This window comes from Xiphophorus maculatus, chromosome 8, assembly GCF_002775205.1.
Source record: "Xiphophorus maculatus strain JP 163 A chromosome 8, X_maculatus-5.0-male, whole genome shotgun sequence".
Taxonomy (NCBI): Eukaryota; Metazoa; Chordata; class Actinopteri; order Cyprinodontiformes; family Poeciliidae; genus Xiphophorus; species Xiphophorus maculatus.
In genome coordinates this window covers 9,012,554-9,038,675 of record NC_036450.1, presented here as the reverse complement: position 1 = coordinate 9,038,675, position 26,122 = coordinate 9,012,554, and the positions used below count along the sequence as shown (strand labels likewise).

The window sequence follows — 26,122 nt, the reverse complement described above, 5'->3', positions numbered from 1 at the left end:
TGATTGATCTTTGCTTCTAACATTTTACTCTCACCTTTCAAATGAGTGCTCTGTGTTTTTGTATTCTTGTGATGATTGCACATTCTGTTGCAGTTCAGTTTTCAGCTTCAAATTTTCACAAGAGGAAGAAATAAATAAATAAATGCACTAGATTGACTTACAAAGGTGGCATAATAACAATTGTAATATATGTAAATTTTATTCAGCAGCGGGACAAAAATTACAGTGAATTATTGGTAATAGCTTTCAATGGGTTACAGTTCTTTTGAAAAATGTAAATTTGCATTGTATGACATTAAGGGTTGCTAGGTTATCTTACTTTTTTATACTATTTAATCATGTTGAGGCTACCAGAGTTTCCTGGCCAGGTTTATGAAATTAAATTCTCTTTTTAGTTTTATGATCAAATTATGATTTTCACATTTTGCAAAGCTGAAAACTGAATCAGGAGGTCTTGCTTTTTAAATATTTCCTCACAAAACATCAACTGAGATGAGCGAAACAAATACAGTCAGAAAATTGAATTTGGAGAAACGTAAAGCTGAAGTTCATGGGTCATAAAATAAAAGGTTTTCCATTGCTAACTTATTTTTTACTCTTATCCAATGTTAACTGTAACAAATGGGAAGGAATTGCAGGATGTTTGAGTGTTGGAGATGAACTTGTATTTAACTGTTTGTTTGAGGAAAGAGTAATTTTGATCTTAAAAAACAAGACCCATGTATTTTTATTTAATATCAGTTATAACATTATCTCTTTAAGTAACAAATGTACATAATAACACACACCACATCTCTTATCAAATCCAAGGTTTTGCTTTTCAAATTATAGCAGATGTATTTTTTTGATAGAAATGTTATTTTGTATAATTATTTACCACTTAATGTGGCAATTAGTAACTTTAAAATCAACAGAGGTTTTCATTAGTTTTTTTGCCCAATCACTTACTGCCAGATTTTGACATAATGTTCTATGCAAAAGCTCCAGATAAACATGCTTTCATCTTTCTGAGCTCCTCCCACATCGCCTCTAAAATACGGTATCCGTGCACCAAGCAACCAGCCAACACTCATTATTAATGGTCTCGGCATGTGGCTATGTGAGAGTGGGAAGTGTGTTTATCTGATGGTGGGGAAGCACATAAACGTGGAGGGGGGGCATTAAAGGGGAGCAGACATTTTTATTGTTTCTTTTTTTTTTGTTTTGTTTTGTTTTGTCGTAGTTTACCTCCAGAGGTCTGAAAATTCAACCTGCAGCTAATGTTCATAATGAGTGGACTAAAAGGATACAGATACATTTAAACTGCCTGCTTTATGGAATAGTTAAAACATTCTTAATTTATTTAATGCATCCATTGTTTGGAAAGATGAACAGATTTTAGTATTTGGAGAGATGAACAGATTTTAAATATAATGAGTATAAAATCTCGTGTTGAATGCAAGCTAATAAGATTTTTCTGAGATCAGTTTTGTGATTCCATTGCACAAAAATACATAATTATTTACTATGCTAAATTAGATAAAAATAAAATAAGGTGTAATATTTAGGAAGAGGTGAGATCATACCTGCAGGGTTGGCTTAACAGCAGCATGTCTGACTGCTGTGTAGACTAATAAGTGTGACTATCTGTCCCAAACACCCAGTTAGCTTTTGGCTTCTTGTTAGCTATTTTTTGCTGCCTGACAACAAAGTGTTTTTTCTTTCCATCTTAAAGATGCACAAGTTAGTTAAATGTAGCAATGTGTGAACAAATATGTCTGTTTTCGATAAGAACATCTTAGATGTGTTTGGTTAACTTAGAAATACTTTCTTTTTCTTTACGAAAGGATTCAAATTATCACTCTCTAACAAAAAGCTTAACCACATTTTTAGTCGTCTTTGTTTTGCTGATCACCAATCACATCTATTTCTGACTAGAAATAGTTTTGTATTTATTCCCATGAACACATGCATGGCTCGATTATCACAAAATCTGATGGGAAAAAGCCTAATGTGAATATATCTGTGGTATAAACACCAAACAAAACTTTGTTTGGAAACTTCTAAGAATATAGTAATAATTGCATACACTCTAGAGGACTTCTAGATTTGCTCTAATTTGGACACTTTCAAAAACAGGTCATGTTGGTCATGGAGAGCATGTAGCGATCCAAATCCAGTTAACGTGACCTAAGATGATGACTGGTTCAATTTTAGCAAAGTTGAACAGTAAATGTTGGTTAATGTATTTCAAGTGTCAAGAATTCACACTTCTCAGCCTAAAAGATGGACTTTTTCTACAATTATGCTCAAGCCTAAAATATATTACAGGGCTAAAGATAAAAAGGCAGTTGTAAGCAAATGTGGCTTTATCATCATTATAATATTTATCAGTAATATCCCAATCATATGACTGTCTAACATTATGCAGCATTAAGATTGCATACAAACAGGTAAGGTAGCCTCATAAATGCATCCTTCAGACATTGAGAAACACGGTTTCCTTTTTTTTTTCAAAATAATATAGTAAATACCATCCAACGGGTCCTTCTAAAAGTTGCACACTAACATTTGCAATTTTCTCAGACATGTTTTAAGCTGTGATTGCTGATTTTGATTAAATACAGTTATTCGCAGCGTTAATGACTCTGTCACTGCAGATGGATGACACCGACATGTCAAAGGAACCGAGATGTACTGCCTGGTGTCACATTCACCATCTGGCCTTTTGTGACAGAGCATCTGGGTCTGAGTGGGATGCTTTCTGAACTTGCTGGTGAAGCAAGTGCTCTTCCAAGTGCAACAGAACCTCCCTCCATTTTTCCAAAGGCTTTAAAATTTTAATTTCTTGTCTAATGAATTATTAATAGAACTTAAACTGAAAATATTTGCAAGAAGATAATCCAAAGATTGTAGATTTATGCAGTTTATCCTCATATCTTTATGTCACAGATTTTGACCCTAAAGCTGAGGCTAAATTCTAACAAAAAAACTCTTCCCCTTAGCATAGTCTGTCAGGGGACGCTTCATACCTCACGATGACTTCTGCCGTATCCTGCTCCCTCTCTTGTCTTTTTCTTTGCACAAATCCCCGGAAAGCCCTGCCAGGACGTGGCACAGTATTAAAGGGATAAGAGAGGGAGACTGCTGGCATAGGGAGGGGTAGGGCTGTGCAGGGAGGCTGATGCCATGGCTTTTAGCTGCAGGGTTCATTTGGCTATGAATGAGACTCTGTTGTAGGTATGGCAACAGATAGCTTTGACAACAGAAATGGAGGGGATCACTTAAAATAGTTCAAAAAAATATTTCTATCTATCATAATCAAGCCGGGAGGTGATATGAGCCAACAGTAATTAGAAAGGCTGATTTTATGATCTATTGTGACATGTTAGTTTGACATGTTTAAAATGAAAAGGATAATAACCTGATTTTGGGTAACATTCTATTTTTTCTGCTTTACCAGAATAATTTAGAAGATAGACACTCTTTCTAAATTTCTTTCATAAGCAACTCACTCTCTGCTGTCTAATATTTATATTTTTTTACAGACCCAATCTTTTCTTTGCAAGCGACCTACACCAAAGGCAGAAAAGTTTTTCTTGAAACCCCATGTTGTGACACTCAGACTGTTTATTGTCTGTGCTAATGCTGGACATTGAGTGCAAACTAGGTGTGAAAATCATCACTTTCAAAGTGTGCCTTGATCAGTGTTAATAGTTGTCAATGATCCTGTGAAGCCGTCCAACACTTGCTCCAACAAGAGACCAAACTGGATTCTAAATTATTCCAGCCCTACTAAAGATAATGGCTTATGTATTTAGTGAAAGGAAACTGTGGCTGTTCGCAACCTTTACAAAAATCTTTAAAATTCTTAGAATAAAAAGCAAAAAGAACTCACAGATCTCAACAGGGCTTAACAAATCTCACTGAAAAGTCACATTGGGCTCAATTTCTTTGCAAATCTAGCATCTTTTTTTCTAACCCAGACCTAAATTTAACTGTAAAACTAGATCGAGACTAAAAAAAAATCTATTTTCACAGAGGGTATTTCTAAAAATAACTTGACAAAATGTTCAGTTTCTAGATGTAGAAAATAGTAGTAAAATGGCTTGCAGCTGATTACATAAGGCTGAATACAAATGTATGTGCCAATTTGTATATGCAATAAAGTTTTATAAAGCAGTGATGTGGCTTAAACTACTTAATATTGTTAGAATAAACTCCAAATGTCTACTTTAAACTAGCATTATGCATTATTAAACAAGCTCCTCTCACATCAAAATGCACAGCTACATTTGTCCACAATTACTTTCACAAAACAGACCTCGGATACCTGTACATTGTTCCCCTGAGAGCTTATTTCTGAACACTGATACCAGTCATCACATGAATCCCAACTAGTTTTTCTTTTTGTAGTTGGAGAAAAATAATAAATAAAACGAATAAAACACAACAATGGTACAACAGAGTTCACGTTCTTGCGGCCAACTGTCTTTTTTTGTTTTTGTTTTGTTTTTTGTGGTGCAAAATGTGATTCTCCCACAGAGATTTTGGAAACTATCATAAAAGAAAAAAATCTTGATCAGTTTTACTATAACAAGTGGAAATAATCTGTATCAAAAGGCTTGAACTTAAACATGTCTTGTTTAAATTTCTTATTCAAATAACAAGTTGGTTGCTTTGAGGATACTAAATGTTTTGGTATAAATATAAAAATAAAATCTCATAAAAATCATAAGTTTTTTCTCTATGACATACTCCATAACTTTTAAAGCAAGAGTCATAGCTGAAAAAAAGCAAAAATAATCACTTCCTTAGGTCTAAATTTCAAAACTGTTTCACAGCCTAAGAAGTATGGCATCACAGAGCAGTCTTCAAGGCTCGCTTTGTTAATTTCTATTCCAACAATATGTTGTTTTCATCTCACAATTGCTCCAAATTTGATGTAAAACTAATAGGTCTTTGTGTGGTGGACCAACACAACACATAAAACATTTTTATGTTTGATACCAGCGAATGTTAGTTGGGTTAGTGAGATAAGTTGTGCTGTCTGATGAAGGGGAGGTAAAAGTTTTATCTTACAGTTTTTCAATGCTGAAAACAACTGGGCACATTTGTGACAGCAGCAATCTGCCCAAATGGCTGTCACAGACAAAACAAGTAATCTCTCATGGCTGCTTTTCTAACTTCCTGCGCAGTTGTGCTTGAGTAGTAATGTTAGCCTATACTGCAGCTTATACAGTATGAATGTACTATTGTGTTTTATTGCTTTGTCCTGCCTTGATCCTGCTTGTCTGGTTATTTTTCAGCATTATTGAAATAATTATCTTATTGAAACTGGCAGCTAACTTTCTATTAAACTATAACTGAATGGTTTTCAAGCACAAATTGGAACTATTTCTCCTTACTAAATCTTTCAAAGTCAATTTCCAGGTTTTCAAATTCAGTTTAACTCAGCCAGCTCACACTCAGTAATAATTAGGATGGGTGCAAAGTGAGATTACTGCACTTGGTCATGACTGGCACAGAAATTTTAAACAGCTCAAGTAAAACTATCCATCCCTGTGTGCTTGTGAACAGTTTGTAGAGCTTAGGTCATCCAACAGTCATTTTCCAGACTTCAGCCTGGCACATCAACTCGGCTTCAGTGGATTATTCTGGACTTTATCTCTTGTTGCATGAAATCCTGTAACGTTCTGCAGTTTGACTTTTTGTAACGGTTCTCACAGCTGACATCCATTAGCTGTCAATCAATAGGGCAGAGCTTTGAGAAAGGCTTCATACGTTTGGTAAATCAGAAGAAACTAACTGCTATAGTACTCTATTGATACAAACGATAGAAATTTTTCCTGGACACACATTCGTTTTCTGTGATTTAATATATGAATGAATGTTAATTGTGCACATCAGTGTTAAGTAGCAGGAGTTAAGGTTAAGTTTGAAACAAGAAAAAGCAGAGATGGGGTAATACTTACGATATCCTGTTTTCAAAAATACATCCGGAAGCAAAAAAGAGAGAAAAAGAAAAGAGTGAAATATGTCAGTGTTTGGTCACCATGAATGAATCATTTGCTAGTAACTTTACTTGATAATTCATCTTTTATGAGCAATGAAATGGCACATATTTGCACAGTAGATGAACTAAGTAGGATTTTAATCTTTAATCATGGACAACTAACCCAAGATACAAAGACTCAGAGGGGAAAGTCCAAAAATGCATTTGAAAATGAAATAAAATTATAGCCTACTTCTGAAAAAGAGATCACCTGAATAACAATTTCATTTTTAAGTGACTCCTGTTGTTGGTGCACCATCTGAAACTCATGCTAGCAGACATGGTGCAGTTCTTCTATCTTGGCTTATCTGGACGTTTTCTTGCATTGCTTAAATTTTTTCCTATATTTACAAGTTAATATTTTACATTTACTTTCTCCCCTGACTGTAAAGGGATGCCTTCAAGCGTACATGATTCATTAGCAGTCTGGACGAAGAAGAGAAGGACTGGAGGAAGGAAGGAAGGGAAAATTTATATAACTTTTCTAAATGTAACAACAAAATTGCTAAACTATTGGTACCAGTACTACTTTAAGGTTAACCTGCAGTAGTCTTATTTTTTTTTGACACTTTTTAGTTTTCTCAGTCATTTAACTAGTTTACATAAAGCCTGAATGTGTTTGCGCCAGCTCCTGAAGAACAAATTTCTTATCTAATTTTACTGCTATTTATATTTGCAGTAGTTCAGTTTTATTGTGTGGGCACATAAGTAGACAATAATAAAGTTAAAGCTATGATTTATCAACTGTGATGCTGGAAAGTAGATTTTTTTTTACTTAAATGTGAAATGTTTGTATTTGCTCCATATTCTGCTTTCAAAATGCACTGTTGCAGTATTATTACTACAAACCAACAATGAAATCACTCAAAAAATTATCAGTTTGGAAGAAGTTTTCTGAAGGTCACTGACAATTTTTTTTGAAGCTTGGGAAATTTGAAACCAGTCTAATTTCATACATGATGACAATATTCATCTTTATTTTGTCTGTTTACTTTAAGTGCCAAGACACTAGATATATCCTGGATTTTATTAAGTTTAAGCTTAACATGACTAGAATGTGAGAAACTTACGCTTGTATTGTTGTTGTGGCTGTTTGGAAGGTGAACATGTTTTCCTTGGGGAACCAGTTGGTGTCCTCTGCAATTTGAGAGAAAAAATGAATTCTAAAGTTAGCAGACAAACCCCCCCCCAAAAAAAACAGCAACAATTTTTACACTGTACGGGGCAAGTATTGCAATGAATGTAGAAGAAAAGCACAAGACCAGCACCTCACAGTGCACCACTCCACAAATGGAGAGAGGGAGAAACAAGGGGAAGAGACAGCAGAGGAGAAACGGTTAGACGAAGAATCAGGAAATACAGACCACCACTTCACATCTAACACCGACCCTTCTGTCCCCAGCAGACCAGAGAAAAAATACATTTGAAGTGTGTGCTATTGTGTGTGTTTGTCTGTCAACATCAGAAAGTAAAACAACTAGGGGTGTAACGGTACATTCTTCTCATGAGACAAAACAATACATGATGTTGGGTTTGAAACCGCTGCTAAACATGCTATTCAACCCAAATAAGACGTAAAAATCATAGTATTTACAAAGTGTTTGTTTTCAAATAACTACCTAAAATGTTAAAGTGATGGACACTTTTTCCATGCTGCTTTTTCTACATCAAAATCAAAGCCTCAATCATAGATCTGGGATGTTATGCACTTTCACAACAGGACCTAATAAATATAGCGTTTGCTTACTTTATCAGGCAAAATGATTTGCAAGAGAAATCTCACAAGATCTTGTTATACCCCTAGAAACAACAAAAAGCTCTTACTGCAATTTTTTTTTAGAGAAAGTGAAATGCTCAAATGTTATTTCTTCTCTGGTCAAATATTAGTGAGCCCAGAGAAACTGGGTCACACACCAACCCCTTCCCTTTTTGAATTTCAGCGCCTCTCGCTTCCTCTGTGTCATCCACCCTCTCACCTCTCTCCAGCCCAGTCACTCGGTCCACACTCCACATCCGCTCTAGGCGTCGGTGCTGCTTGCCTGCCTCTCTGGATGTACTTTCCAAGTCCAGTGACCCCTGGCTACGCGAAGGGGTGCCGCTGCACGAGTCGCAAGCAAGCCCGCTGCACTCTGCTTCTCCTTTCGCGCCTTCACCAAGGCTACGGATATTGTGCGCGCTGACGGAGGTCTGTAGCGGTGGCTGGGATAGGTGATGGTGATGATGGGCGTGGTGGTGGGAGTGGGATCCTGCACCCGCTTGCTGCTGTTGGTGACTACTGCTACAGCTTGCCCCGCTGATTCCACCACTGCTAGAGGAGGCGTTTATTCCAGAGACAGGGGTGTGGTGGTGGTGGTGATTGCGGCTACAACTGCTGATGCCTCGGCTGCTGCTCGAGCGGATGTACTGGGTTGGAGATGACGAGGCAGAGGATGGGGAGGTGGAGGGCTGGATTGGGCCACCTCTAGACCCCACCCCACCGCTCCCCGACTTGTCCTTCAGGATGTCCAGTTCTAGGCTCTCTTTGCTGCCCCGGCCACTGCTCATCAGCATGCCGTGCTGGGAAGAGATGGTGTACACACGGGTGCACTCAAATGACGATTTCTGGTCCTCCTCTGCTGCGAAGCTATGTTCAAGCGAGCGACAAGTCGGCTTGGTAGAAACTGTGATGGATGGGAGAGCAGGCTGGATTAGGCCCAGCTTTTCCTTTGCCAGGATAGAATCTGGTTTGTTCGTACAGCCTTTAGCAGAGGAGCAGGGAGGAAGGTGAGTGTTGTTGATGTTGAGTCCAGTCGTGTCTCTTGGCGACTCTGGATCAGGACCCACCAAGGTTTCACACAGAAGATGAGCTACAATGTGAAAGAAAGAGATGAACACAGAAATATCAGTATAAACTAATTGTAAAACCACTCAAGCCGAGGAGGAGGACGTAGAGGTAGAAAAAGCTTAGGATGGCACAGCAGATACAGCAACATCATCATCTCCCTGTGGTTGTCAGCGGTTGTAGTGACACACTAGTGAGCACCTGGAATTTCAATAGAGGATGAGGTGAAGCAGGTGGAGGAAGGATTAAAACCTCAAAGGAAAACACAGCAGAGGACAGCGGGATGGACAAATGGCAGGACGACAGAGACGCTGACCTGATCCGTTTCGGTTTTCAGGGTGCGTGTGGGACAGGTACTCTCCAAATGCTCGCGCTGCTCTGTGGGGATACACAAACAACGACATACACACACAAAGGAATTAATTCATGGGCTGGAGGGGAAGGATGAGCGGGAGACAAGACAAAAGGAAAGAGGAGAATGGAGAAAAAGGGCAAGGGAACTATAAATTATAATCCTAATTGCCTTCTTTGAAAGCTTGTGCCACCCACAGATTAAGATACGGCAGTTTTATCTTCCCTCTTCAGCCAATCTTAGTCTGAAACCGAGACAATGAGACAGCAGCAGGACACAGAGTGAAGGACAGTTTTTACCTTATGTAATTTCACAGTATGACCTCAGTTTACGTTGGTGGATTTATTGAAAGCAGGCAATTGCGTTTGCATGTCTAACTGTCCATGTGTCAGAAAGAAATACTCAAACCTGACAGCAAAGTGGAGACATGCTCAGAGATGTGCTGAAAATAGATGGGAAAAACTCTAAAACTTAACAACTACAGTATTTTAATCTGCTATCATAACCAGTTCAGTTTGGCACCTAGTTAACATCAAGCTGTATGTACACACATTCAGTAAATTAGAATCAATCAATCAATCAATCAAATTTCATTTGTATAGCACATTTCAGCAGCAAGGCATTTCAAAGAATATTACCGAAAAGTCTATTTAGTCCAACTTTATAGACTAGGTAGTCTATAAAGTTGACTATATTGTGTGTAATGAATTATTTAGATTCATACACACAGATGGATGTTTGAAAATACTTTTTTCTGTTAATCATCATTCTGTACTAACAACTGATAAAAATGTGACATCATAATTAGAATATTACACTGGGCCCATAAAAAAATATATGAGAAAAGTGAGCTTATTAAGAAACAGAATGTTCAATACCCACTTAAAGGTTGTTATTTTTAGAAGGTACTTTTAATCTGACAATTGTTGTATTAAAGTTTCTACATCTGAAAGATAAAATAACTTAAAGGGAAAGAGTGCAACTTGGCATAGGCTGCATATCAACATACAAAGTGCTATGGTCGTACCATTCCTGTTGTTTAAAGTCCTTCTGATCATGCGCCATAAAATGTTGCAATAAGAGGAATTTTCTCCTTCTGCTTGGCTAGACGCTACTTGGGTTTGGGTCTTTTTTTTTTTAACAAAAGATAAGTAACCAAAAAATATTTTTTTCATCAAGCAAATCTATACGATGGTCAAACAAACAACAAAACCTTAGAACTTTCTGTCATTCTGGCAGACTAAAATAAAGATAAAATAAAAACTAAAATCAAGCTTTTAATTACCTTAAAATACCATTATGAGTGGCAAGTCACAAATCGAATCATGTTAGTTAACTTTGCTAACCCTCCCGCCTAGCTTTTGTGGACTACTCAACCAATGAGAAGTAGGGTGGATAATTATGGTCTCAGCTCAGTTTGTTTATTGACTTCACAGCCTATATGATGTCACGGTTGGTAGCCCTGTTGCTTTGCAGGAACCTTGGATTCAAATGCAGCCTTGGGATCTTTCTGCATGGCGTTTACATGTTCTCCTCATGCCATGCATTGGTTCAGATTCCTCCCACAGTTCAAAAATGTGACAGATAGCTTAACTGGTCTCTCTAAATTGTGTCAGTGTGCATAATTGTCTATCCTGCATGTCTCGTGCCCCGTGATGGACTGGTGATCTGTCCAGGTGTCCCCTGCCTCTCTCCAATGACAGCTGGGATAGAGACAAGACCTCCAGTCCCTCGCCTTCAGCTTATTATTATAATTATTTTGCATCCCTGGTTGCAAAATAATGTCGGATAATAAGTGTTGCTACCTCCACAACATACATCAAATAAATAATTTGTTTGATGTTAAATGTCACCAGCCTAGTTTACTCACTAAGTGTGATATTAATATGCAGGCTTTGTCTTGTTAATAAACTCAAGTATAGATTAGCGATGTCTAACCTGCTTTAGATCTTTAACCTCATTTCAAAACAGCTTCTTAATCAGAATTGCTTAATATGGCGTCTATAAAAAGCAAAAAAAAGATAATTTTATATATATATATATATATATATATATATATATATATATATATATATATATATATATATATATATATATATATATATATATATATGTATATATACAGTACAGACCAAATGTTTGGACACACCTTTCTAATTCAATGAGTTTTCTTTATTTTCATGACTATTTATAAGGCAAGAAATCCCACTTATTAACCTGACAGGGCACACCTATGAAGTGAAAACCATTTCAGGTGACGACCTCTTGAAGCTCATCAAGAAAATGCAGAGTGTGTGCAAAGCAGTAATCACAGCCAAAGGTTGCTACTTTGAAGAAACTAGAACATAGCTATATATATATATATATATATATATATATATATATATATATATATATATATATATAAAAAGCACTTCCAAATTTTACGCTGTAGCCTTACAAATGGTACACAGCATTCTGCTAGTCAAAATACCACACGACGACACACTGAATTTCCTTTAAAGGTGTGTTTAAAGCATAATTTATACCTGAAAGCTGATCCACACCCACTAAGTGATGCATTCAAATGTTTCTGCCGCAGTTTTCATTATTCGATCAATCCGATTTCCACAGATTTTTGTTGAAATTGCTGTACATTTGCTACTTTTGTCTAATATTAACCCACATGTACTCCATAGAGTTTCACATGAAGGCATATGGAGGCTGTAAGACAATCGATAGTAGCAATAGGGTTGACAACCTGAGGCTGAGTACATGCTGCTTTGAAAGCCAGACTCCTTTATTTCAGATGTAAAATTAAACAATCATCTTCATCAAAGATTTTGGTTTCCTGCAGCCTGCAATGTTTGCAGACTTATTTTATTTTTTTCCCCTTTTAGTAGCCCCAAGGCCGATCCCATGGGAGGGAAATGTAGTTACTGTGTCTCTGACACATTGAGGGCAAACACTTACTGGATGCAGGTGCAGGTTTGGAATTTTTGTATCTTTTCGCTGTTTTACTCTTTTACGGCATCTTGTCTTAATGGTAATTTTGGCTTAAAGCTGGGATGATATAACATTTTTGTACTGTTACTTTTATATATCCACAAAGTTTCTCAAGGGCAGGCAAACTGAAACAGCATATTAACTGGGTTTGTCTTACTTCCCTGTCCTCTATTAAAATACAGATGCTATTCCTGTTTTTCTAAGAAAATTAAATAACAAAACATCCCTCATTCATTTGCAGCTTGAATAGTTTTCATAACCTGATATGTTCACAATGCCAGTTAAACTTTTAAGGCCTAAATTTACTCATCACGAGCAGAAACAGATTTTTACATGTTTGAGCAATTATTAAGGATGTACATTTGAAAAGGTATTTGCTCCTCTGACTTCACACACATGAAATACATTTCATTCCATATGGCTTGATGGGATGTTGGTGCACTCTATGCACTTATGCCAGCTTCAACTATTCTGGAAAGGGTTTCCACAAGACTGAAGAGTATATCTATGGTAATTTGTGTTCGCGTAGAAGTGTATTTGTGAGCAATCCATTCATAACTCTGCTGTTAGACTGCCTGTCTTTAATTTCAACTAAATTGATGCTGAAACCAAAAATCCATTATGATTTGATCTGCAGTCAAATAATTATTCCTGACAATAAACATAAAAATAGACAGACAATACAGAGACTCCTTCCTGTACTGAAGATTTCCACTGAAGGATAATCTATAAGAGTTCCCCTGCTGTCTGCCAGTGGCTTCAATTATTGAAGCTTGTCCAGACCAGTGAGTACACAGGTCACACATGCACACTGAATCCCAGATAGAGCAATCTTACTGTAAAAACAGATCCTATTCACATTGATGGTCAAGTTTTCAGGGGTTACAGAGTTTCTTATGTTAACTCAGTTAAATTTATTTACAACAAAAATAACAACAAAGTCTCATTATTAAAATTGTAGAGTTTTGGGAAGGTTGGCCAGCAGATCTATACATGTCTAAAGGGCTTTTTTTTATACCAATGACCCTTAATTAGTTTAATCTTACATGATAGAGCAACAGAAAACAGCTCTTAATTGTAAATGCTTGATTTTAATGTTTAAAAAAAACAATATAACAATATAAATTTTTATTTATATTGAAACACCTTCACTCTAATAACCACTAAACAAATCTAATTACTTTCCAGATCATATATTCAGTGTTCAGAGTGAAATTTAATCTCAGTATTAATCAATCTCTTCTGTTAAGGCCTCAGAAGTTTGTTAGAGAAAAATGAACCAATAGTATCCTGAAAACCAGAGGGAAATAGCAGACAGGTCAATGAGAAAGCTGCAGAAAAGATTAAAGCGGAGTTGGGTTTGGTTAAAACACAATATCTCAAACTTTCAACATACCACAAAGCCCTATTAAACTCAACATCCAAAAATGAAATGATCAATCAATGCCAGTTTGCTTACTGCAAAGCTGCTAAGAGTCAGCAATGTAGCAAAACCAACGAGCTGGGCAAGAAAAGCATTAATCAGAGAAACAAAGAAATGGCAACTCTGGAGAAGCTGGAGAGAGCCACAGTCAAGAATTAAGCTCTTGTTAAAAGAACATCATAAGACGTGTTCATTTAACATTTCTTATGTTGACACAGTCAACAGGTGGAAGAACAAAGAATGACCTGTAAACAATTCAAATTCAAACATACTTTATTGATCCCAAAGGGAAATTAAATGTTGTTGTAACTCATATTAATTAAAGATTCTTCAAACGTTATTGTACATGGTGATGGCTATGGGTAGGAAAGCAGTTTGTAATACAACTTAAACTAAAAACTATACACTTTATGCATTAGTTTGTGTTGGTCTGTCATATAAAATTCTGATGAAGTACTTTAAAGTTTGTGTTTGGATTATGACAAAAATATGGAAGAGTGAATACTTGAGCAAGGCATTGTATCACTGAACTGTCAATCACAAAAAAATATATTTCACAAAAATCCCCAAACTCATTAAGTAAAACTGAAACACTGCAGCATTAAATGACTTTTCCCAGCCATCTAATTCTGTTTTCTGACACTGCAGGCAAAAATTAAAAGTTTTCTATGCTTGCAGTATTCTTTTGTCTCCTCCTCTGCTAATGGGGATGACAAAAGTGAATAAGACTGATACAGTTTAGCGGCGACATAATAGGAACCGAGAGGCTTTGCACGTGCTGCGACACCCTCAAGATTCCTTCACTACCATTCTAAAAATAGAGCACCATGCAGCTGCAAGGATGCTCTGCTGCATCTTCTCTGAAAAATATAACCTCCAGTGCTGTATAATGGTGTTCTCTGTGAGTGAAAGAGTGTTTTCACAGGTTGAGTGTATGCACACACATTTCTGATTATATCTAGAGACTGACACTATGATGATTACTGCACAGGGTTGCAGTAAAAGGGGTGTTAGCTGTAATCATTAGGTCTCTCTTAGAACGTCTCAGATTCATTTTGCCCTCCCATTTCTTCATTCAGCACTCTGGATTCTGATTTAAATTCCCAAACAATAGTGCAAGAGACTCACCTCATCCATTATACATGAGAGGAATTGGAAACCTCTCAGTCTGACTATTAAAGGAACCTCTGTCTGTGTTGAGTTGTGTGAGGTTTCCGTTGTGCTTCATATATGTCTGGGGAGAACAGTACGGTAGAGACGCAGATGTGTGACGAGGCAGCAGGGAGACACACACACACAGCAGAGAAAAACGGAAAAGGAAAAGGCTGGGCAGGCGGGCGGATATAAAATTCGCCCCGCATGCTCTCGGACATGTGATAGGGGTTTTAAGGAGAAACACGTCTGGGAGGGGGGGTTTCTTAGCAGGAGGAGGAGTGCATGTAGACAAATTGGGGACATATTAACAATGAAAGCTGGAGTAAACTTGTGGAAACTGAAGCAGATGGAGAGCTCAGTCAGCACAATGGAGATGGGAACGATAAATAAGACAACAGAGTCTTATCTCTGTCTGGTGGAACAAAGAACAATTCAGAGCCAAATACTAAAACTAACATCTTTCATTTACTTAACGCCTCAAGAGCATATATATGTCTATTCAATCTAACTTGCAATCTGTGATTCATAAATGCTTCAACAGATAAAACTCCTATAAAAATCCTGGAAACGGTAGACTGAGCAGGAAAGAGAAGTTAGATGAAACAGATTAAAGTTTAGTGGCCTGGATTTGGTTCAGATTTGACTTTCTAAAATTGATGGAACAGCCAGGACTGTTGGAAAGAAATATTTAACTGTAAAACTTAACTTTGCAGTTAAGATGCACAATATATTATTTCTCATTCTGACATAAAAAAAATAAGAGTAAACCTTTCATGTTTCAGAAAAATTTTGGATTAGCAAAAAAATATTTTATTCGTTAAATGCCCGAATAATGAGCAACAGGAGCACTAGAGTAGATCAAGTGCACAAGATTTAAAATTGAGGTTCAAATACATTTCTTCATGGAGTTACCTTTTGAATTTTATGATTTGGATCAAATGTTTTCGGCCTGCTTTGACAAGCTGCTCACAACAATTTGCTTGAAATTAGCTTAGTTAACTTATATTTGTAAGGTCTAAAAGCAATAATTTATTGATCCCAATCAACAGCAGCCAATCAATAATTACGTTTTATTGATGTGAGTATTACATAGTTTGGGTACAGACAAAGTGTGAACTACCGCAACATTGGGTTTATAGTTGAAATAATCACTTGAGCAAAATTATGTACTTTTTGTCAAGTTTCTGATCATGTTCATGGAGAAAAACAGCAAACATATTACATAATATTAACATAATAAGGTTTACGACAGAACAATTTGGATAAAGCACAGTGGTGGAGGGGTGATGGTTTGAGTTTGACTTGAAGTTACATAACCCAGACATCTAGCAGTTGTTCAATCATCTGTGAGCTCCTCTGTTGTACTCTGGAGTCTAATGTAGGCCTGAAAGCAGGTCTGGACATTAATAAAAGTGATCATCTGCAATTGGACCCATGTAGGAGCTGAAAAATGAATGTCTGCAGCCTCAGCTTCCTATAAAACACATAATCTCTAAACTACTGTTAAAAAAAGCAACAGTGAGAACAATTATGCCTTTGTTTTATAAGTAAAATGAGTCAGACTCACTTAAATACACTTGACTTCTTAACTATTTGCAAGAATCTTCTCTATTTTTTTCGAAGAGCTGCACATCTTTTAAATAATTTAGACAGAATTATGAAGGACCAAAAACAGAAACTAGCAGAACTATGTCAAATTCTAAGTGTTTTCTTTTTTATCCATATTTGCTTTCTGTTTACAAACATAAAACCCAATAACATTTGTATTCCCATCCCACTTTATAAGTTGTTTGTTTGGCTTCTGTCTCTAATAGGTTATAGCATAGGTCTTCGAGTTTCTCAGCCACTGTTCACACTCACTTTTTCTGAGTTGTCTTTCATGTGTCATGTGCAAATTGCCTAATTACATTCTTATGCAATGCAATATGCTTCAAGCAATTGCTCCATTCAAGAAAAGGAAGGAGAAGCTCGTCTTGTTCTGAATATCATTAGAAGTGATACCTCCCTTGGGTGTTTGTTCACCATAAACAAGAAGCTGCTAAAAAAAGAAGTTCCTCATTCTTAATGCTCCTTAATCGAATCTTCCTCTCAGAAGCTCTAATTGAATTGTGTCTCTTACAAACACACACATGCAGAGCAGCATCTGTGCACTAATGTGCACAGTAAGGGTGTTGAGGACCTGTTGAGAGGCTTGTCGCATAACTTAGGGGGTCGATGGGACTTAATGGGTCCCCTGAAAGTGCAATGCATTGTGGGATATTTGATCAGGGAGCGGGTGGAAATGTCAGCACGCTTATGGTCGAAAGCAACAACCATATCACACGAAGAGTCGAGTTATTCAGTCAATTCTTACATATGTGGCCATAAGTGTAAAGTAATTTAATATTTATATAAATTGCAACAGGAAAATCAAACTCGACCGATCTGTTTACTGCACTAATATGGAAGAGTTGCTGCATAGAATTAGTTTAATTAAGTAACTGTGGACTTTATTAGGCATTTGAATTGAAACAAAAAGGCACACTGACTGGACCACAAGCAGATTAAGTATCAGATTAACAATTCATAGTTTCATAGAAAATAAAAGTGGGTCATTGTTTTTGTGACTGAGCTGCTATCATGTTTGTGTCTTCTTTTGGATTTTATTTATCATAGAAAGTACACCTGGCTCAGATTTTCTGTGTGTAGCTATTTTTCTTTCGAGGAAAAGTTAATTTATTGAGCAATTTAATGGCAAGAACTCCTGGCATTAATTCTCTTTGTTTTTCTCAATCATCAAAAGTACACCTGGTGCAGTTTTTTCTGTGTTTTGCAGTTCTTTCGGGAACTGAATGATTTTCTGGTTAATTGCTATAATGACCTATGTGTACTGCCTTTGATTTTCTGCTCCATTAAAAGTGTCCAGTGTTTATGTGTGTCTGTTGTTTCTCCCCATTGAAGCAACTTTTGGATCTGTGAATTTAGGGACTGGTTCTTCTCCACTGTCACCACATTCTTGATTATGAAGAGGGATTGCTTGAAAGCTAAAAACTAAAAGTAAGCAAACGGGTTTCCTAAGATAGGTATCTTTTTTTACCAGCTATTCTGTTTTATTGTATTTACCTGTTTTATTCACTTCTGATTTCTGTGATTGCTACTGTAGCAAGTCTTTGTGACTGAAAAGATTTCTGAACTCAATGGGACTTTAATAATGGTATATAAGGAAAATATAAACAAAGTGTAACAATATCCTTTTGATGTCTTTGTATATTAGAACTGTAATGGCCCGAACCAATAAAGTACTTATGACCTAGACACTATATCTGCATAATTGCAAAATGTCTTTAGCCAAAATACACAGATAAAATTTTAAATATTCGGAAATCCACAATATTGTTCCACATGGGTGACTTGTAATACACACTTGTGCATTTGTGTTAAGTGGTCTTTGTAATCAGCAAGTTAAATTTGCCATTTGTTTTGTAGAATGACAGTAATTTGAAAATGAATAGGCTCAATTTCAGAGTAAAAAAAAACAACAAAAACCAGAGCACAGCTGGAACCCTCATTTTCTCAAACTGCAATCAACTAAATTCAACCTCATTCAGCGGATTTAAAGCAATAATTACTGCTTAATTGAAGCAGAGAGGATAAAACAAAACAGAGAATAGGATAAATGTCTTACTATGATTTTCCATAAATGAAGATACAGGTCACACAAATATGGAAGTGTTTATAAAAAAATATTTTTACATAAATAGAAAGAAGTCTGCACATGAACATGCTTTTTTATCAAATATGATCAGTGGAAAGCAGAACAAAAAAGTTATGTAACGCTCTCAGGTTTGTGACTGCAGATCAACAACAAAGTCAGCCAGGTGGCTGACCTGCATAAACTAAGACATAATATTTCATTTGCATCCCTCTGTTAAAGCCAGCCCTTTCATCTCGCATGCCATTTTTCACACCCTCACAGTTCCATGAACCCCGTTGTCCTCCACCATTCATCCGAACCACGACACAGCTCTCCTCTGAGGCAGATCAAAGCGCTTGTTTTCTCACTCGGGAGAACTGAATTTAGGTGTGTAAATAAGATGCAACCTCTCTCTTGTCTTGGCTGATCTGCTTCATATTCGCAGATACATAAATGTGCATAAAGTTACACACATTAAGCCAAGCCCTCTTGAGTGTTTTCATTCTATGGCTAAAAATGTTTGTAATTCACATTAGCTTGTTTCCTCAAATGAGCCTCCATATGACGACAAGCACTTTGTAATTGCTTGATATAATAATCCTGATGAGTGCTTTTTAATCTGGTACACCACGCTGACATAACAGTGGGGATGGCGGTCTCAGTATTCCCACCACTTTCCTGCAGCATTAAACCTATTAAAAACTATTTAGTGGACTGGAGATAAAACTCTACAGACCAAACCACAAACTCCAGGGCTGGTAAGTAAAGCCAGCATGCATGTGCCAAACTCTTCAATTAATGAAGTGAGCCAATCCTGACAGACTCCCTTGTTAAAATCACTATTAATATGTACGTATAATGCCAGGATGAACTTAAAAGCAAAAAATACAAGTGACTTTCAGCTCAATTGCCTAAACCAGTTGTTATATAAGACAGAACAATCTCAAAGCTTTAAAGTGACAGTCCACAAATAACTATGAATGTTTTTTTCATTATTATTTCAGCCTTGTGTATGCACTGTTAGATGTTTTAAATGCCTAATGCTGGTAGATGTGGTCTAGACATGAAACCTTTTGCCAATTTGATATTGGGTTTGTGTCTTGATACTCATGGGATGAAGTCTGGACAAGAAACACATTATGCTACAATGTTTAAAACTACCAATTGGAGTGGCTTAACTTTTAAATAAGTCTGTTTCCATCCATCTTGAAAAACTCTCCAGTTCATTCTGGTAGACCCAAAAACTCTCAGAATGTGTTTGTCTTGATGTTTTCTTCAGATAAGACCAGAAAACAAAACAAAATAAAGTGGTAAATATCTCTCCAGACCAGAAGCCACCTCCACTGATTTATTTCAATACAAGAAAGCAGCAGTTTTCCTCCAAGATCCTCCTGGTAACAATATGGGGCATACATGGTATTCAAAGCTTATCTTAAGGACAAAGCAGCTGGCTTTATTCAGTAATCTCCTCACTTCGCAAAAACAGTGAAAAGAAAAGGCTCACTAATGCACATGTGTATTCTAAGGTACAGGTACCACATTATTCAGTCAGTTTATGTTAGGCTAGTGGTTTCCAACTCTGGTCATCAAGACTTGAATTACTGTGTGGAGATTTGGGGAATATAAAAAAGGCACTTTAGAGCTGCTTTGCTCATCACAAAAATGAGCAATAAATAAGAGGGGATATTTACACCATACAAATGTGTTACTTTTAAAGTTAAACATAAAAAAATATGGATCTTGTCAAATTCAAAGCTGGTCAAATAATGTAGAGAGCAATAAATAATAAGATACCACACATTTTTTTAAATAATATATTTTTTCCAAAAGGATGGAGGTTTATAAGTTAACAGAAAAGCTGCATTTTAGAAAACATAATGCATGTACAATAATGAAGAGCACGTCCTTTAGAGTGAATCTGTGAAACAGCATAGTATAGGAAAATGTTTTGATTTTTGTTGTTTCACTAAAGATTAATGTCGTTATTTGGATATCTTATAGGAGACTGTAGACCAGGGGTGGGCAATCCTGGTCCTCGAGGGCTGGTGTCCTGCACCTCTTAGATGTCTCTCTGGTCCAACACACTTGAATCCAATAGCTGAATCACCTCCTAAGTGCAGTCAGGTTCTCCAGAGTCCTGCTAATGACCTCATTATTTGACTCAGGTGTGTTGAAGTAAAGATACATCTAAAAGTTGCAGGAGACCGGCCCTCGAGGTCTGGAGTTGCCCACCCCTGCTGTAAGCAACGTGCAGACTATATAATAATGTACTAATTGTACAGATGCGCTTCTGAAAGTGTAGAAATTGTGACAATAAGGTAAAGTTAAATTTCTAATGAGTAAATAAGTGCCTGTGAAATTAATAGAAGACAGAATTGAGTGTCAGTATCTTTGCAGATTAAACTCAGATTTCCTGAGCAATCATAAGACTCAGATGATCTATGAATGCAGTGCCATAAAATATTCAGAAACCTTGAGTTTTTTTGTTTTGTTTTTTCAAATTTAAACAGATATTTCATTGGGATTTTATATAATTAACCAGCCAAAAGTTTGGTACATACGTAAGTAAAGAGCAAGGGAAATAAACAAATCTACAAAATGTGGACTACAAGCATGTTCAGTCCCCTTGAGAACCACTTTGCAGAACCACTTTCCTCTGCAGCTCCAAGTCTTTTGTGAATGTCTCTACCAGCCTTTCATTTCTGGAGACTCATTTGGCTCTTATGTGTCGTAAAATAGCTCAAATTCAGTCAAATTTGATTGCACGAATGTGTGAGCATCAATTTTCAAGTCTTGGTGCAGATTCTGTGGTCGGGACTTTGACTAGGTCATTCTAACATATGAGTATGCTTTGATGAACTATTCTATTGTGAATCTGCCTTTATGCTCAGGGGAAACAAATACAAATGCACATCACCCTTTCCAGATGATTAGTTTTAAACATTTGGAAAACCATCTCACATCCACTTCACAGTTATCCACCACCTGGCAATGCTGCTCAGTCACATATGAACAAATTGCATTGAAGTTGGTGAGACTGCGAACACCTGCTCTGTGAGAGCAACTTGTTAGCTGAATGCATCAAAGTGGCGCACAGACTCCGCAGCCCTGAAGGCGCATAGATAAAACCAAATATGGGATTTGCTACGTGACACACAGACAGAGGGAATGACGTAATACCACATCAGCCCACATGTGTGGATGTTGGACTTTGCACAGCTGAAGGTCATTCATCGACAGAATTACATACCACGTCGATCCTGTTATGAACTCCCCCTCTGTTGCACGGATGCTTGATTTTCTTTTTCTCATTCTAGATCGAGGCTATCCCGTCTGTCATACATGAACACACAGCCACACGTGCTTCGCAGCTCCAACTCAAAGCAGCGCAGCGCGGGATGGATGCAGCCTGTAGAGATGCAGGTCCTTCCCTGCGTGCTGTCGGACGTACTTTCTGCTAAATGTGAATTATTTGCGTCTTTTATTAAAACACTGACCGGGTTCAGACGGGTTTCTCGTCCATCCTGGCTCCTTTTGTGAATTTACAACCTCTGCAGTCCCTCTCTGTGCCCGACTCAGGTAACTGACAGAGGAAGGTGATCAGCGCACGACGGCGTTGATTGTAGGCGACTGATTGATTAATTGATAGAGGGATGTGAAAGGCAGCCCCCGTTAGCCTAGATAGGGTATCTTCTAAGTGAGAATGCTAAAGGGTTCCTGCGAGTCCTCGCTTTGCCTCTGCATGACTTTGGTTATACAATGATGCCTCCTCATTCAGAACAACATGGAAAGGCAAGCATCCTCTTCCTCCCCATTCAGACTGACTAAGCCTCAGCCTCGATAGAGTAAAAAGAGGCATCTACGTGTTTCTGTTATAAATGCAATGGGGAGATAGCGCTGAGAGATTTAAAGCACTTGTCCGATCAGCCGCACGCCCCGGGGCTACAGACGGGACAAAGCGCACGGAGAGTCTATGCGCATTGCAAGGCAGGCTGACTAAACCCCCGGATAGCGCAGTGGTCATTCATCAAGTCACCCGACTGTCATACCTGCATGCATGGCCACACACACCAAAAAGAAGAAGAAGAAGCCTCCCGAGAGGTGCAATCAGAAACAATTAAAGGTGGACACCTCCGAGGATTGCTCACCTAACTTTTGCTGCCACGGAAGATATCGCATCGTTTCTCAGATTCTTCCTTTTGGACACGGCAGTTCCCATGCTGACATGGAAACGACGCAGGCGGGAAAAGTGGTCATTCCAAACGTTAGGAGGAATGCGACAAGGACGAGATCAGCGAGCTAAAAACGGGAAAGTTGGAAGCAAATCCGGGAGCTGATGGGTTTTACACGCGCGTCCGCAGAGCGAAGAGACGGACGGTATACTCCTCTCTGCTCTCCGCTTGTCTCTCTGGGGTTGAGCACGTACTTGGGGTAGCTCAACAGCTGTGGCTTAAAATACACACGCAGACACCCCTCTCTGCTCTCTCGCCGTCTCTCTCTCTCTCTTTCATTGATCCTGGATCCACTCAGAGGACTGGAGGTTTTGGCGATATCAGCATCATTCCCACGAAGAGAAAAGGAGCACGGGGAGAACTGGTATCATTCACTCATTCGCTGTTTTGGGACTTATTTGTTTTTCTGTTATCTGTATGTAGTGATCTTTTAGGATGTTATGTAATCGGTCATTTGGGTTAAAGCCACCCCTCCCATTCGTTCCCCGTCTCACAGACTCAGATACGTTGAAATGGACTCTTATGAACAGAAGGAGCAATGCAGTCCTCTTTGAGCATCAAATATGACACTTGCAAAATTTTCTTCCTGCGGCTGATTTTATCTACAAGCCATCATTCGGGACGGTAGTGATGAAAACGAGAACATACATTTCACATAGACCATTTAGTTACAGTGTGTCATATAATAATAATAATAATAATAATAATAATAATAATAATAATAATAATAATAATAATAATAATAATAATAAACTCAATAATTATTATTTCAATTATTATTAATACCTATGCCAATTTGTAAAAATGCTAAGTTAGAATGAAAAATGATCCATTCCTTCACTTTCCAACTCATTCAGAGTAACGTTGTGACCGTTCAGCCTGTGGCCTTGCATTGGTGTTTCATTCATTATTTATTCATTTATTTATTGATTTATGTTTTAATTAAAGAAGGTTATTAAAAGGTGGTTTTTGTGAACTGAATATAATGTAAAGGGGATGGAAGTCTTCTCTTGGGAGGGCCAGTGGGATTTTTCAGACCCATTTTTCAGGGCGACGGACCCATCTACCACCCCTAAGGGTCGTGGTTGAGAGATACAGTCAGGCTCACCTCAACGCACGGATCTGGCTCTGGAACCAGTGACCACAAGTGTGGTTGGTCACTCTTCCACTCTGGAGTTACACTGAACTGAAGCAGGAGTTGAATTATTGCCCGCCAACGTGATGCCTGTATAGACATTGGTGCCCTGTCTGCAATGGTGTGAGCACTGTACCAATCTATTGTGGTGAAGAGAGAGAGCTGAGCTAAGTTTTTTATCTAACAGCCAATCTACATTCCTACCCTCATCTGTCATCATGAACTCTGGGTAGCAATCAAAAGAACAAACTCAGGGATACAATCAGCTGACATGAGTTTCCTGCGCAGGGTGTCCAGGCTCTCGCTTATGGACAGGGTGAGAAGCTCAGAGTAAAGCTGCTTCTCCTCCACATCAAGAGGAGTCTCGAGGGCAACAAGGGTGAGATAAAAGAGGTTGAGGTGGCTCAGGCATCTGGTTTGGATGCCTCTTGGACTCTTTCTTGTGAGGTGTTCTTAGTACGTCCAGATGAAGGCCCAGGACATGTTCATGAATCATGTTATGTTTATGCTTCACTTCTGCGTCACTCTCTCTCGCCTTACTAATCGAGTCTTTCCTGCTAACCTGTCTCTTGCCTGTTTTCACCTGCTCCCTTCACTACTTAATTTCCCCTCTGCTTTCTTTGCTGGATTATGTGTATTGTGTGAATAGTTTTCCATTCAGTCCTTGCGTTGTTTGCCCTCTAGTGTCTGATCTCGTTCCCACATTATTCTCATCCTGCCCATGATGGATTAGGCCTATTCCGGCTCGTGTGATATGTGCTCCCGACCTTCGGTATAGACACTGACCAAGGATCCCAGCTTTGGCCCTTTGCTAAGTATTCTGTCATCTGCCTCTTCATGGATGACCAACGCCTTTTTTGGCTGCCTTGTTACACCTCGCCATTCCCCCAGAGGAGTTGGCCCAAGTGAATAGAAATAAAGGAGTCTGAGCCTCTGCTTAGGCTGCTTACTTACCTTGGATTAAGTGGAAGGTAGTTGTTGGATAAAAATTGCAGTGTGCACCATGCTGACAAAAATCAACATAAAACATTGGAACAAGTTGGAAAAACCTGAAACAGTACTAGAGAAAGTTTTATGGGTAATAATCAGTTACATATTTTTATGTTCCCCCAACATTTTTATTTTTTAGTTCAATTTGGAAATTATTCTAACTTGGCTTAATTACAAAAGGTAAAAAAATGACCAACAAAAATAAAACAGTTAGTTACAGTATGTATTTCAGGTACTAGAGAAGAATTCATAGTATGGTTGAGGCTGACAACTGATGAAGCAAATGGTGAGAAACAACTTACATACAAATAACAAATGCAATAGAAATGGAACATTATTATATTTACTGTCATTGTGTTATTTAAAAAGGTAAAAGGTAATAATTAGAATAAGGGTGATGATAAGACTCAGATTATCATGCAAACTAAATACTTAAGTGCAAGTAAACAATTAGAAAGGGACAAGTTACACATCGTTTATTTAGAATGCATTTTTAAAATTGTGTAAGATGCTTAAGCAACAATAGAAAGTCAAATAATTATCTTTTGACCCAAAGCAGACATTTTGCAAATAATATAAACAAATTTGATGCAAAATTTTCAATAAACATCTAATGTTTTATTAGATGTTTTATTGACAACATCCCTATCTAATCAATAAAGGACAACAATAGTCCCCTATTGACACGACCACGGATAAGGGTCGTGATTTTTCTCTTTCTTCACCACAACAGACCAGAAGAAACCTTATATTACTACAGACTGCACACCAAACAGTCTCTCCTGCATCAATCGTTCAGGAATATGACATCAAAAAACTTGAATTGCTTTGCTTTAATGCAAAAAAAACATCTTGTTTCTGAGACAAGAGAAACCGGAATTTTGCTTAAAATATTGTTAAATGTAATATTTTCCATTGTTAGTGCAATGGAAAGAATAAACTTTTTAATGCTTCAATTCAGGTAAAACAACCTCTGAGTAATAAAAAGCAAAAATAGTTGCAGAAATCAATAGTACTGTCATTTGATGTATTTACACAAAGTTGTTTTCTTCGGCACTGTTTAATGTACTTTACAAAACCTGTGCAGCAGCGCCTATCGATTGATTTGTTCCTAATTTAAAGATGTGTGTTCGCTAAAACCCATTAGCATTGCAGACTTCGAAGATATTTAATGTTTCCTCACAGACTGATGTTTGTCATTGTGGTGTTTGCACACACTCCCATGTACGGCACATGCATGTGTACGTCATTTAAACGGATGTAAGCTCGTGCTGTTGTGGAATCAGCCGTTAGCCTTCAAAAAAACATATCAATCAATTTGC

At 37.6% G+C, this 26,122-nt stretch overlaps 1 protein-coding gene across 5 annotated transcripts in view; it reads right to left on the bottom strand.

Annotated features, from left to right (window-relative positions):
• LOC102216913 (NMDA receptor synaptonuclear signaling and neuronal migration factor-like) overlaps nt 1-23,630 on the bottom strand; it is a 44,289-nt gene extending 20,659 nt beyond the window's left edge. For 2 of the 5 annotated variants that reach the window (XM_023338346.1, XM_023338349.1), the window contains exons 1-5: nt 22,592-23,630; nt 9,172-9,233; nt 8,011-8,880; nt 7,105-7,171; nt 5,955-5,960 (exon numbers count right to left, since the gene is read on the bottom strand). In XM_023338346.1, coding sequence (XP_023194114.1) covers nt 5,955-5,960; nt 7,105-7,171; nt 8,011-8,880; nt 9,172-9,233; nt 22,592-22,662 — 1,076 coding nt within the window. In that variant the 5' untranslated portion in view covers nt 22,663-23,630. Of the gene's footprint in view, nt 1-5,954; nt 5,961-7,104; nt 7,172-8,010; nt 8,881-9,171; nt 9,234-14,743; nt 14,853-22,591 lie in introns of those variants that run through there. The other 3 variants (XM_023338347.1, XM_023338348.1, XM_023338350.1) reach the window with 3 other exon arrangements.
• Nucleotides 23,631-26,122: the final 2,492 nt, after the last annotated feature.